The sequence below is a fragment of the Styela clava genome, chromosome 5 (assembly GCF_964204865.1).
Source record: "Styela clava chromosome 5, kaStyClav1.hap1.2, whole genome shotgun sequence".
Classification (NCBI taxonomy): domain Eukaryota; kingdom Metazoa; phylum Chordata; class Ascidiacea; order Stolidobranchia; family Styelidae; genus Styela; species Styela clava.
In genome coordinates this window covers 7,195,658-7,208,709 of record NC_135254.1, presented here as the reverse complement: position 1 = coordinate 7,208,709, position 13,052 = coordinate 7,195,658, and the positions used below count along the sequence as shown (strand labels likewise).

At 39.1% G+C, this 13,052-nt stretch overlaps 2 protein-coding genes across 2 annotated transcripts; both read left to right on the top strand.

Moving 5' to 3' along the window:
- The first annotated feature begins 4,171 nt into the window (after positions 1-4,171).
- LOC120343942 (peptidyl-prolyl cis-trans isomerase-like) lies at positions 4,172-9,166 on the top strand. The gene is made up of 2 exons (XM_039412995.2): positions 4,172-4,207; positions 7,933-9,166. The coding sequence occupies exons 1-2, from the start codon at positions 4,187-4,189 to the stop codon at positions 8,473-8,475; spliced, it is 564 nt and encodes a 187-aa protein (XP_039268929.2). The 5' UTR covers positions 4,172-4,186; the 3' UTR covers positions 8,476-9,166.
- Positions 9,167-9,186: 20 nt separating this feature from the next.
- On the top strand, positions 9,187-10,362 carry LOC120343941 (ubiquitin carboxyl-terminal hydrolase isozyme L5-like). Its single transcript, XM_039412994.2, has one exon. It carries the CDS (start codon positions 9,188-9,190, stop codon positions 10,181-10,183), a length of 996 nt encoding a protein of 331 aa, XP_039268928.2. The 5' UTR covers position 9,187; the 3' UTR covers positions 10,184-10,362.
- Positions 10,363-13,052: the final 2,690 nt, after the last annotated feature.

The window sequence follows — 13,052 nt, the reverse complement described above, 5'->3', positions numbered from 1 at the left end:
CTAGTGAGGCGAACTGAAGCGTTTTTTCGACAATATTTTATTCTGTTTGTGAACAATTCACTGATAAGTGATAACCAGAATGATAATCCCTTCACAAACGACAGCGGAGAGGTATTTCAAGATATCGTCAGATAAGCTATCAGTGGCTGCCTGCGGACTACCTGGCCTTGTCATAAGCGAAAAGCGAGTATGCATCTCATTGCCCATCGTTTTTAACGTTTTCAGTTTTTCGACAATACTTTTCTCTACTTGTGAACAATTCACTGATAACTAGAGCTAGTCATTTTCGAATAACTGATGATTTCAAAATCGAATCTCGAATGTATTCAAATGTATGTGACTTTTTCATTGTGAATGATCTTCCAAGCACATAACTTACCGAAAACATATAATCTATTACTCCGACAGTTTGATGTGCGTTCACGCACAACAAGAAACATTTTTCGCAGCCGTGTGGCTCATCGTGCTAAGCGTTAGGAATACGCTCGCCACCGCACCTCTGACTACCTTGCGTAGGTTCCAATCCCATAGATGGTTATGCGTGAGAGGATTGCTGGACTCGTCGCCGCCATAGGGTGGTTCACGTAACCGCTGGTTTTAAGGGAGCGGGGGTGTTCACCCCATAGAGAGGGTGTAGGGTAATCACTGCTCGGATTATAGAACCTTGTACAAAACGGAGGCAATTCACGCCAAGGAAGAGAAAGCAGCGCGTGATCAAGTAGCAACGAAAAGGGGTCCGTGTGCCCTTACCTTCTGAGCTGGTGGGTAGTAGTATTGTCATATATATTCATCTCTGGGAAAAAGAAAGTCGATAATTTGAATGCCTAATCAATGAATAATAACCATTCTGATTAACCATTAGTCCGAAAAACGACGCGCCAATCGCCAAGGACGTATTTTGTGTTAAACGACTTGTTAAAAACGGACAATCCGTGATTCGCCTTGTAGGAGAGACCTTTCCATCAACAACATCGGTTCACAACCAGTGGGCCACAAATCTATCAGAATTGTTAGACTCCTTGATAAATTAGTTTAATTTAATTGTATTAGACATTATGATAATGCTTTTTTTTTCGCCACTTAATGGTAATTTTCAATTTAATTATCAAAGTGCAAGTGCCTATCTTTGCGAAAGAATTTTTGGATTTTCTCGTAGTTTTTCTTTTACATATGAATGTTAACTTCCTGACGTTGTGAGATGGCCACTCTCTTATGTTATGTAGCATATAAAATGAACTTCAAAATAAGACCTTATCATACTAGCTTTTGTTATTGGTTAGCGCGCAACGCCAAGGTTTATTGAATTATTTTCTTGTTGTGCGACGTTTTTCTATCGCAGTGGGAAGTACACGCGTGAAATGTAAGCGATATTTCATAACTTCCGAATGTCATATAACGTTCATTCTTATATTGCTGGGTAGAAAATGGGCTATTCTTTCAAACAAGACCATAACAAACATTCCAGACCTCATGGTTTACACACAGCATTGCAAAACGTCTGAAATTGCGCAAATGCGCTTACTATAGAGCGAAACAGGTTTTAACGGGCCACAGAAATTTTTTGTGTAACGAAAGTGGGCCAAAAAAGAAAACAGGTTGAAAATCAATGATCTACAAGAATGATCATAAAAAATCGCATCGGAAATTAATTCAGGGAGGGAATTCACATATTTATCCCGGAGAAGAGGAAAGCCGATTAGGAAGCTTAATCATATACCGAAACACGGGGCCCAGTGACTTCCCTACACCCCCCTATAAGGGATGAACACCCCTCCCCCCAAATTGGACACGAAGTGGACATAACGATCGTTTCAATATTATGTTGTTGTTGTTGTTCTTGTTCTTTGACACGTTTTTAAAAAGTCGCTTTTCTCTTTGATTACTGGACCAATTGCTTTGAAATTTTCAGTGGTTGAAGATAAAAATTTTCTTCAGAAGGCTATCACTTTTTTTGTTGCTCTGACGTCATCAAAATTATTGCCATTAGGTGGCGCTACGTGTCCATATATTTGAGCATAGCTCTCTTGTTTTGAGGTGCGATTTCACACTGTAATTCCTAATTCAAGTATAATTGTATTTGAAATATATAAACTATGGCATATTTATCAGTGTAGATTGTAACCGCTTGACGATTATGGCATTCTCTACCATAAGTCCATGCATCTGAATCAAATAACTAATCCCATACCCGACATGGACTGAAAACCACACGGACGACAGGCCGTGACTCAGGGGTTTCCAAATCGCCGTCTACGAGCCAATTACGGTCCGCGTAACGATTTAAAATGGCCCGCCGAACTTGAGAAATAGTTTAACACTTTATGTGTTTACATTTTGAGTTTTAGATACCGTCTATCGTTACATCATTATCACAGTTAAAGCACGTTTATTTCGTAACAATTGAATTATACCGGTATCTTATGTATACGTATTCGTATTGGGATTACACACTGCAGTATTTAGATATCAGCTGTATATTGAGAAGGCTTAAAGATGTCACAAAACGAAAAATAGGCACTGAAAACAGACGTTTTTCAGATGAATGGCAGCGTTTTTATTTCTTTATTGAAAAGAATCAAACTTCAGCGATTGTCTTCATTGCCAACAAAATATTTCAGTTCTGAAGGAATACAACATTATGCTCCATTATGATCAGTTGACGCGCGTATTTCAAAATTTAATTCATTGCTTAATTCATACAAAAGTCTAACAAACATGTTAAAAAAAATGTGAAATGAAAGTGGAAAGTTATTGCCAGTTATAGTGTAGCCCGCAACATTGCTAAAAAGAATCTCCCGTTTGTTGAGAGTAATTTTCGCGCGAATATATGCTGCAAGTTTTGAAAGTCATTTCTCCTGATATAAAAGTTAATTTTCCAGCATCAGTCTTTCTAACAACACAATTATCAACCTTAACAAATCAAAACTTTGGTCGAGACTGACATACAATTACTTGACTGTGTTATTTGGAATGCAATGTAATTAATTGGAGCCACGTTTTGAATTAAACTAAATTATGGCATTTCGTTCATATATATATATACATTGGGATGTTTTTTGTTTGTGTAACAAAACAAGCCATAAGTAGCTATTCATACAATGCCAGATGAGCAAGTAACTCCATTAGTCACTATCAGTTGCAAATTACTTGTTGAAAGCCGTGCTTGTTATTCATTTTTCGGGAATTCTATCAGCTAACTATTATAATTAATAATTTTATTACATAACAAACAATGCTAGATGTATCTAAAGTCGAGCTTAGAGCCTATTTCTCAAAATTTTCTCAGAGCGCTTGGGCACGCCCTGAACCCCAGCCGTATATTCGCGCAATTTTTATCGCTCCCTTTTCTGGCCCTCCAATTTTATTCTGCTGTCTATTTTGGCTCGCGGTGAATCAACTTGGGGGAACCCTCGTGTTATCGTTTATTAAATACATACCAATTTTTTAACGATAGCCTACAAATAGTTTTATAGCAAATTAATTACCACCCCCTAAATTTTAAAACATCTCCCCTAAAATGTAAAGCTGGTCACGGCCTGTCGTCCGTTTGGTTTCCAGTCCATGTCGGGTATGGGATTAGTTATTTGATTCAGATGCATGGAGTTATGGTAGAGAAGGCCATAACCGTCAAGCGGTTATAATATTGAATAGAATCATCATAGCTAAAACGCCAACGAGAAAGCGGCTTCAAGGAAGCGAATTGCATGTGATAACGAGTACAGTATTAAGTGCGCTTTTACAAGTTGAATTATTTATTTCTCCTGAGTTCTCGCTGACGTTTCAGTGAGAAAATCATTGACGCGTGATGATCACGTGTTGTAGCCAGTAATTTTACCAGTATTTTTACGACAAGACGGTTATTATTTAGAGTCGAGCGCGGATATGGCGTATACGTATAGTTAGAGCGTTAGCCTTTGACGTTTTTGTCTCAGTTAGACCGAAAACTGTGCAAAAAAGACGAAGAAATTTCTCGATGTCGCGTTTTTTGTTTCTTTTAATAATTACGTCATCTCTTCCCGCCCATCCGCGAGAGGAATGTCTCGCACGTGGTCTTTTTGTCGCTCGCCTGATTGGCGGTGGGTTCTCTACGTGTCTGCACTTTTCTTAATTTTTTTTGTCCTCGAGAATTTCGGTTTGTGTCGAGACTTGGGTGAGACGGTTTTACCTTTCATAAATTAAGACGTTAATGTTGGCAGAAAGTGCACAGGTAATATTACTGATTTGCGTACTATACTTCAACGCTGAATTGAATTTTGCCATTGGCGGCTTGAATTCGGTAATTTATTATTGTGAAAATAAATTTTCTGTGTCTGAATATAGAGTATAATATGTAGTACTAATTTTGACTTAGTTGAACGTGGATATTTGCCAAAATTTTCGGTCGTTTTATATGTTAAATGATAGAAAGCTATGAGTAATGGTTTTATTGGCTGCCTATTTTGTTCAATTTTTTAAAACTGACTTTCTTAATGGATGAATGGAGGTTTTTCTGCATTTTTAGTAACACTGTGGGATTTTATTCTACAAAATACTAATTTTTAGAATGAAACTTAAAAATGAAGTACCCTATTTATTTATTTAGTTTAAATTTTATTTGTTTTAAACATTCTGACATTTGCGGTCCAGACGACCACATTGGGGCATTTTTATTCTATCTAGTAATCATCAACTTGAACTGCTGAATTGGAAGAATTTCTTTGAACCCTTTTTCAGTTACTGAATTTCTGTATTTGCATATTACTGTCATAGAAGCATTTGTTAACAATGTAAAATAGTTTTGTCCACTACATTTTGATGTTGGTACATTTTGATTCAGTGCAATGGGAGCAAATTAAACTAAACAGCTTCTAAGAATGCCCGGTAATCGGTCTTACTACTTACTGAATACAGCGCGAAACACCGCAAAGAGCGCAAAACAGCGCGAAACAGCGCGAAACAGCGTAAAACAGCGCAAAACAGAGGGAAACAGCGCAAAACAGTGTGGAAACAGCGCAAAACAGCGCGAAAGAGCGCAAAACAGAGGGAAACAGTGTGAAGCAGAAAAAAATTTTGCAATGAGTTCGGGACACCTTGTTTTGAGTTGGAGTACCACGGCAGCAAATTAAAAACACAAACCAACGTATGTAGCCAGTAATGCTGTAATGGCAGGTCTGCCCCTGCTGGTGACACATTTAGGGTACCATAATTTAGAACATTTTTCATATGGATATGGTTGGCTTTAGGGTTAGGGTTAGGTAAAAAGGGACCTCCAGAAGTATGTGCACCAAGATGGCGCACAACCTGAAAATAGTGTGTGTGTGTGTGTGTGTGTAGCGGATTCAGGTTGTGCGACATATTGCTGCACATACTTCTGGAGCACCAAAAAGGTAGATAAAATTTCGCATGATGACCTATAATCCGGTACATAACCTTGTAAATATGCCGGAAATAGCGCCATAAAACCATGGCGAGAGGCGCCGTGGTTCTTTCGTGGCAGGAGGTGGTAATGACTGCGTCTCCTGTTTTGCGCTGTTTCCCTCTGTTTTGCGCTGGTTTCCTTCTGTTTCGCGCTGTTTTCCTCTCTTTTGCGCTGTTTCGCGCTCTTTTGCGCTGTTTTGCGCTCTTTGCGGTGTTTCGCGCTGTATTCAGTAAGTAGTAAGACCCCCCGGTAATTTGGTTCAATAAAACACTCTTATGTCAGCATGTGTCTCACAAATAGCGGGGGGGAGTCTGGCATGACGAAAGATGGGTCATATCGCGTCATGCTTGTCTCTATAATAATTTGAATTAATTCTGTAATTGGGCCGTCACATGACCGAAATTGCCGTTTTATGCTAAAAACTCCTGCCACTGTAAAAAAGTTTTTATTTCTGTAAATCACTTTTTTATGGGGATGAAATGATGATGTTTTTAGATTGTGCTTTTTCTAGTTCATTTTGCTTGTTACCGGTTTGCCGATACAGTACAGCACACTATCCAAATTCTAAGAATTTCCCTCCATTTGGCTCAATGAAACAAACACTCTATGTGTCTCACAAACGAGGGGCGTCTGGGACCACGTCAGATGCTTCATATCGTGCCATGCTTGTTTCAATGAAAATCTAAATTAATTGAGGCCGTCACATGACCAAAATTGCCGTTTTTTGCTAAAAACTCTCGAATGCTACGGTAGAATTTTTTTTCCTTTGGTAAATCGGATTATTTTTTCCCAAGGAATTCAATGATGCCGTTACTAGAGTGCGCTTCTTTGTAGTATTTTGCGCAACTTCATTATACTGCATTATTACCGATCTTGAGGGACAACAATGTCCAGACGTCTCCCAAAGAAGGGGTGTCTGGTCATCTGTAAAATGGGTTTCTCTGAAACGGGACAATGTCACCCGATTTGTATAGGGTGCTGTACTGCGATATGGAGGCTCGGACTATTTCGTGAAGGAGGAGTTCGCACACTCACTCTTATAATCAATGTCCTCTTGAATAACGGGTTATCCTTGGAATTTGAGATTTTGTTTTTCTTAGACTATGTGTAATTCAGAATTTCGACTCCCACACTTGATACTAGTGAAAAAAGACGCCATGACTTCACAGCTCAGGTTAGAGCACCTTATGGATTTCAGTGGGTACCCGCAATTTCCTTCAAAGATTAATCGAGTGGAAGTGGTGACTCCTCTTCGGCCCATGGGCCGGGGCCACGGCCCATCAAATTGGGCCTAGGCCCATCAGGCTATGGGCCGCGGCCCATCAAGTTGTGTAAAGGAACTATTCACTTGGCTAACACAGACAGTCCCCAAACTCATAATATAAAAAATCTGAACAAAATTTTGCCCTAACCCTAACCTGGTACACATACTACAGGAGCTTATTTTTTGGTTCGAATATTGACAATTTTGTAAAAATTGAAAATTTTGGTAAGATAATTGAATTTTTCCTGACGGGGCCGCGGCCCATAGCTTGATGGGCCACGGCCCATGTGGCCCAATTAGATGGGCCGTGGCCCCGGCCCATGGGTCGTAGTGGAGTCACCACCCCTGTAGGATTAATCCTCGACCAGAAATGCTTGCGCCTTTGCTTCAAGCAAATTCCCTTGCCTAACTACATGTAAAACGAGAGACTATGCTTTTTTGGGCACTCCAGAAGTGCATGTACCATAATATGATAATGGAGGTAACTAATTTTGTTCGCCAACTTTATATCAAGTTGTACAAAGGGACTCAAACCTGTGAACAGGGAGTATATCCATTCGGCTAACACAGACAGTCCTGAACTCGTACTAGAAATACGGAAAATCTGATTGAAATTATGGCCTGACCTTAACCTGGTACACCCATTACTGCACTACGAGAGTATCCTTTTCTGGGGTCTAGTATAGTTTAGTACCACAAGTACTTCCAGTGGCCGAAGCATAACGAATTTTGCATATGTTATTCCTAACGTCCACCTGACTATGCCATCCAAAATTTACGTCACTACGACGTCGCCATCACGTCATAGAGATTGCTAAAGTATAATTACGATCGCCCGAAATGACATCTGCGCCGCCGATAACGAACACTTGCTAAAGCCGGCGATCTCTCTCCTATCGTGATTGTTGTGACGAGAGAAATTGCATGCTCGATTTCGGGTGATTGTCTGCGCGTTTTGGACGACCATCCGCATACTTCGGTGGGCCTTATTACGCCACTGTGAGGTCGAAACGACGCAATTTTCGGTGACGTAGTCAGGTGGTGGTAAGGATTGACATATGCAAAAATTGTTGAGCCAGGTCAACCAGAAGTACATGTGGTGCTAAACTTCTCCGGACCCCTTTTCTGTAGCTTGGTATTTTGCTTTATTTTTCAGTGTTTCACTGTTGAGTGCTGTAATATCTTTGCTATTATGATTCGGAAGTGGCTCGAAAATTTGAATTTTTGAAAGATCTGTTGTCTTAACTGATCCTATGTTTTTATATCATAGTTTCACAAATTTTTAGTCTACACAAAAATATCAAAAATGGCTGGTGGTGGCAAATCGAAAGTATTTATGGACATTTCCATCGGAGGAGCTCCTCCTGGAAGAATTGTATTGGAACTCAGAGGTGACGTTGTACCAAAAACTGCGAGAAATTTCGAAGAACTTTGCTGCCGCAAAGAAGTGGGAAAAGGTTTCAAGGGAAGCAGTTTTCATCGAATTATCCCTGGTTTTATGTGTCAGGGAGGAGATTTTACTAGAGGAAATGGGACCGGGGGTGAATCAATCTACGGAGACAAATTTGAAGATGAAAATTTCGATCTCAAGCACACTGGGCCAGGAATATTGTCAATGGCCAATGCCGGACCGAATACCAACGGATCCCAATTTTTCTTGTGCACAGCACAAACAAAATGGCTTGATGGAAAGCATGTTGTTTTCGGAAAAGTTGTAGACGGAATGGATGTTGTCCAAAAAATGGAGGCAGTTGGATGCCAATCCGGAAAGCCCAGCAAACCAGTCAAGATCCAAGATTGTGGCAAGATTTAATCCCACTTATTTGATTTCTGCCTTATTAATCCAGGATTGTAATTTTCTTTGATTATTATAACTGCAACCGATTCACCAATCATGTGATAATTTTTTTCAAGTCCACAGGAACGGGAACTAATTAGAAAAAATAGCAATTTTGCAAGTTGTCAATGCTAACTTTCAATGAGCTTTTTTGATTTCTCTTAGTCCAAAATAGAAAAATATTAGAGATTGGGCTTATGGTTGGATTTTTTTTAACGACAATCTTGTGAAATTTAACGTCTTGGATTAAAAATAACATTCTCATTGTGTCGAAAGTTTGTTGGAACAGTTTTATTCTAATCTTATTCGACCTGCTTTGCGTATTGGTTTCAAATAGGAATTTAACTGTTGCTTTGTGCCGAACTAAACGTTATGTTGTTTATTTACTGGTATGGGAATGTTGTGTAAAGTTGCATATAATTCGATTCACCAAACTACATATACCAATACTATCTTTGTGAGACTTGATCATTTTCACAGGTTGATTGATGCATTGATATTTTAAATTTTTCCGACATTTCCACACTATTTTTTTCGTTAGTGAATTTTTGTCGTTGGCTAATTTGAACTGTATTTGAATGTTTTTGTATGTTAGTGAAAATTCCAAGTTCAATTTGGTTTATTGGTAATAAAAATAATTCAGTGTAATTTTGTTGTTTCTTTCAGATTAATTTAATTATTTATTATAATGGCAGGGGAGTGGTGTTTAATCGAGAGCGATCCAGGTGTTTTCTCTGCTCTTATCAGAGATTTTGGAGTGGAAGGGGTACAGGTAGAAGAAATATTTTCTCTCGACGAGGACAGTTTTGAATCGTTAAAACCCGTCCATGGATTAGTATTTTTGTTCAAATGTATTAAAGACTCCGATCCCAAAGAATCGATTGTGCAAGACAGCAGACTAGATGACATATTTTTTGCCAAGCAAGTGATAACAAATGCGTGTGCAACGCAAGCTATCGTCAATATTCTCCTAAATGTAAAACATGGCGATATACGACTAGGAAGCATGCTTTCGGACTTTAGAGACTTCACTCAGGCGTTTGATAGCGTTAATAAAGGACTAGCACTCAGTAACTCTATCCTAATAAGAACTGTCCATAATAGTTTTTCGCGTCAACAAATTTTTGAATATGATAATTCAATGCCAAGAAAAGAGGAAGACAGTTATCATTTCATTGGTTATGTTCCGATTGATGGGCGACTGTACGAGCTGGACGGAATAAAAGCTGGGCCTATAGATCATGGATCGTTCGTTGATACAGATTGGTTAAATTTAGCACGAACAGCTATTCAAAAACGAATTAATAGATATAAAGAAGGGGAGATTCATTTCAATCTTATGGCAATTACATCAGATCGAAAAATGGTTTTAGAAAAGCAAATAAAAGATCTTCAAGCTGCTGTAAAATCAGGCGAAGAGATGGAAACTGAAAATCAAGACCAATTTATTTCCACAGAGATTAATAGATTGCAAAATCTTATCGATTTAGAGGATGAAAAACGAAGAAATTACAAAGTAGAAAATGTCCGTCGAAAACATAACTATCTACCCTTTATCGTAGAAATGATAAAAATTCTTGCATCTGAGAGAAAACTTCTCCCCCTTGTGCAAGATGCGAAAGAAAAATTGCAGGAAAAGGGGAAAAAATCCTCTTCTAATAAGACCCCTGTGAAGGCTGTATAACTATTCATTTTGGTGTGATGTTCACCCTTCATCAGCATTGCTCATCTCGAAATTGAACACTTGACAATTTCATTCAGTTGTTTTTGAACGAAATAATATTATATTGAATCAAACTTAAGTTCCTTCTATTTATTTTTTGTTTGTGTATATTCAGTGAATTAAACCTGAGAGCTGTGGAAGTTTGTGGGCTGTATGATGCGCACTCTTTGATTTGTCGTTCACCGTGAGGATTTGCATTTATACAGGGGGGACCTGGATTTGGGAGTGTTGAGATGAACAATGACTTCCCTCCCCATTGCAATTCCGTGAGAAATGATAGTGGGGCTTTGTATTTATAAAGGGGGGGTGGGGGGAGATAGGATTTTGAAGTGTTAGATGAATGACCGCTTGCACCCTTCCCCTCCGAAAAAACACATTAACTTTCACTCTTCACCTTTATTTGTTTGTATGCCCAAAAGCTGTGTTCTCTTTCATCATGTTCCAAAGAAGTTATGTTACTTGGGGCATCGTCCTGTAAGTACCAGGTTTGAGAAGCTGACCATTGATTAGGAAAGCCTCACGATGTCGATATGAACAAAACTTTTTATACTGCCATTGGAATACATCCTATTACTGAAGTGATGGTTTTAAAAATGGAGCTTATCAAAATAATTCTTGAATCGAAGTTAAAAGAATGTAATTCAATTTGTTCTGGACGTTCGTGCCAGCTGGGATAACCAAAATTGAAAGATCCCAATTGTCAAAAGACTATCGCCAACTCATTGTAGAATTCTTACAAGAAATGGAATTGAATGGCGGGAAATGTTACTTGAATAGTAAACATAATATCCCTTTACTGCTATCCATTTCCTCTGTTCCATGACAGACAAACTCCGCAAAAAAAATTTATGGCTAGCATCTGAATTTTTATAATATAGGCATTGGGTATCGGAATTTAATTTTTACATTGGTTTAAGATTAAATATTACTCATTCATACCATGTAGGCCTTTTTTACTTCATACATTTGGAGCAATTAACTGGGGAGTTGTTTGAGATTGAGGTCAAATGATTGAGCGCTCGTATTAACTACCTATTTCAATAAATATGAAAATCTTATGCTTGTTTTGAAGTTGCCCAAATAATAAATATCATGCGAGGTATTATTGTCTGGTTGCTGACTTATCTAGGTAAAAAATGCTTTGATCTGCTTGTTCAATACAAATTAATTTTTGTTATCAAGAATAATTCTTGAAGAATTCACAACATTGAATACCCCGACTTTAAGCTGAAATGATATGCGGTGCATTTTCAACATTCCTACTTTGATAATAACATTGAAAACGAAAAATTCTTCGATATTTAGCATTTTATGCTTTCAATGTTGTTTGGGGTAGCTATAGTTATCGGATCGAGCTTCTTTCCCCAAGATCTAAACAAAATGACCTCCGACTGGAGTTGATGTGTAACAGAACCATAAAGTCTGTAGTACCTTGACTCTGGGAGTGTGGTATAGGATTTACATATTTATCCCGGAGAGGAAAGTCGATAAGACGACTTAACCATATGGTGAACCAGGGCCTCTCGTCTGGTTACAATTCTATGTCGGGTATGGGATTAGTTATTTGTTTTCGGAAGCATGGACTTGAATATTGTGTGAATCTTCCTGGTGTTCTTAATAAATAGTGATCACTGCATTTTGCAAGGGCATTGTTTGGTTATAAGATTGTGCATTGGCGTAAGATTTCCACAAGACTATAAGATAGCATAATTAATTACTGTACCCTCTGTGGGTTGAAATCCCATGGGAGATAAGCATGTGAGACAGGATTGTTAGGCTTCTTACTGCTGTGAGTCGTTCGTTCCTCTTGAAATAAATGTCCTATCTTTGATAATAAGGCAGACCACAATGTTTTGCCCAGTTCCTCCTCTAGTTTGGGCATGAATTCGTCAGCTCAAAAGGCGGTGACATAATAGTTCCAAGTACACACTTGAGTTTATCATCAAATCGTCCGGTTACCATTCCAAGTTGGGTATGGGATTAGTTATATTGTTTGTTTTCGAAGCATGGACTTGGTGGTGGAGGAAGCCGTAATTACGTGAACCACCCAACGACGACGAGGAGTCCAGCAATCCTCTCGCACATAACCATCTCTGCATGGGATTCGAACCCACGCAGAGTAATTAGAGGTGCGGTGGCGAGCGTATTCCTAACGCTTAGCCCGTTGAGCCACACCGCCGCACCAGTGGGGGGAGCCCGCCTATAATATAGCTCAAGCATATGCCGAACCATGGCCTTTCGTACGGTTACCAGTCCATGTCGGGTATGGTCTTAGTTATTTGTTTTCGAAGCATGGAGGGTGAAGGAAACCGTGACCGACTAGCGGTTACGTGAACCAACCTGTGGTGATGGTGATTATTTCAAAATTTTCATCAAAACAAGTTGTTTGAATAATTATTGGTGGTGGCCATCAAACAACAGAAAATCTTGGCGTGTGAAGTCAATAACTTCTGTAGCGTTACCAGATTTCAAATTCAGCAGTCGGGCAGCGGATTTCAAACTCAGAATCGATATAAATTTGTGAATGTTACCTGACCCTTGACCCCTGAAAATTTTATTTTGAGGGTGAATACGACGAGTTTATTTAGGACAAGACCTCCAAAACGAGCAAACGCTCACCGCTATGCATTGAAATCTGAGTGAAAATGATATGATTTACATAATTATACCGGGGAGAAGAAAACGGTAAGACGGCTCAATCGTATGGCGAACCACGGCTTCTCGGTTACCAGTCCAGGTGGGGCATGGGATTAGTTAGCCAGTTATTTGTTATAGGATGCATGTACTTGATGGAGGAGGAAGCCGTAACCGACCGAGGGGTTACGTGAAC

What these genes read in the sequence shown, in the direction of transcription:
- LOC120343942 (XM_039412995.2), top strand. Translation starts at nt 4,187, where the DNA reads ATGTTGGCAGAAAGTGCACAG. An exon ending in TGTTGGCAGAAAGTGCACAG is followed by an intron (nt 4,208 to 7,932) that starts GTAATATTACTG and finishes TTTATATCATAG; the next exon opens with TTTCACAAATTTTTAGTCTA.
- LOC120343941 (XM_039412994.2), top strand. Translation starts at nt 9,188, where the DNA reads ATGGCAGGGGAGTGGTGTTTAATCGAGAGCGATCCAGGTGTTTTCTCT.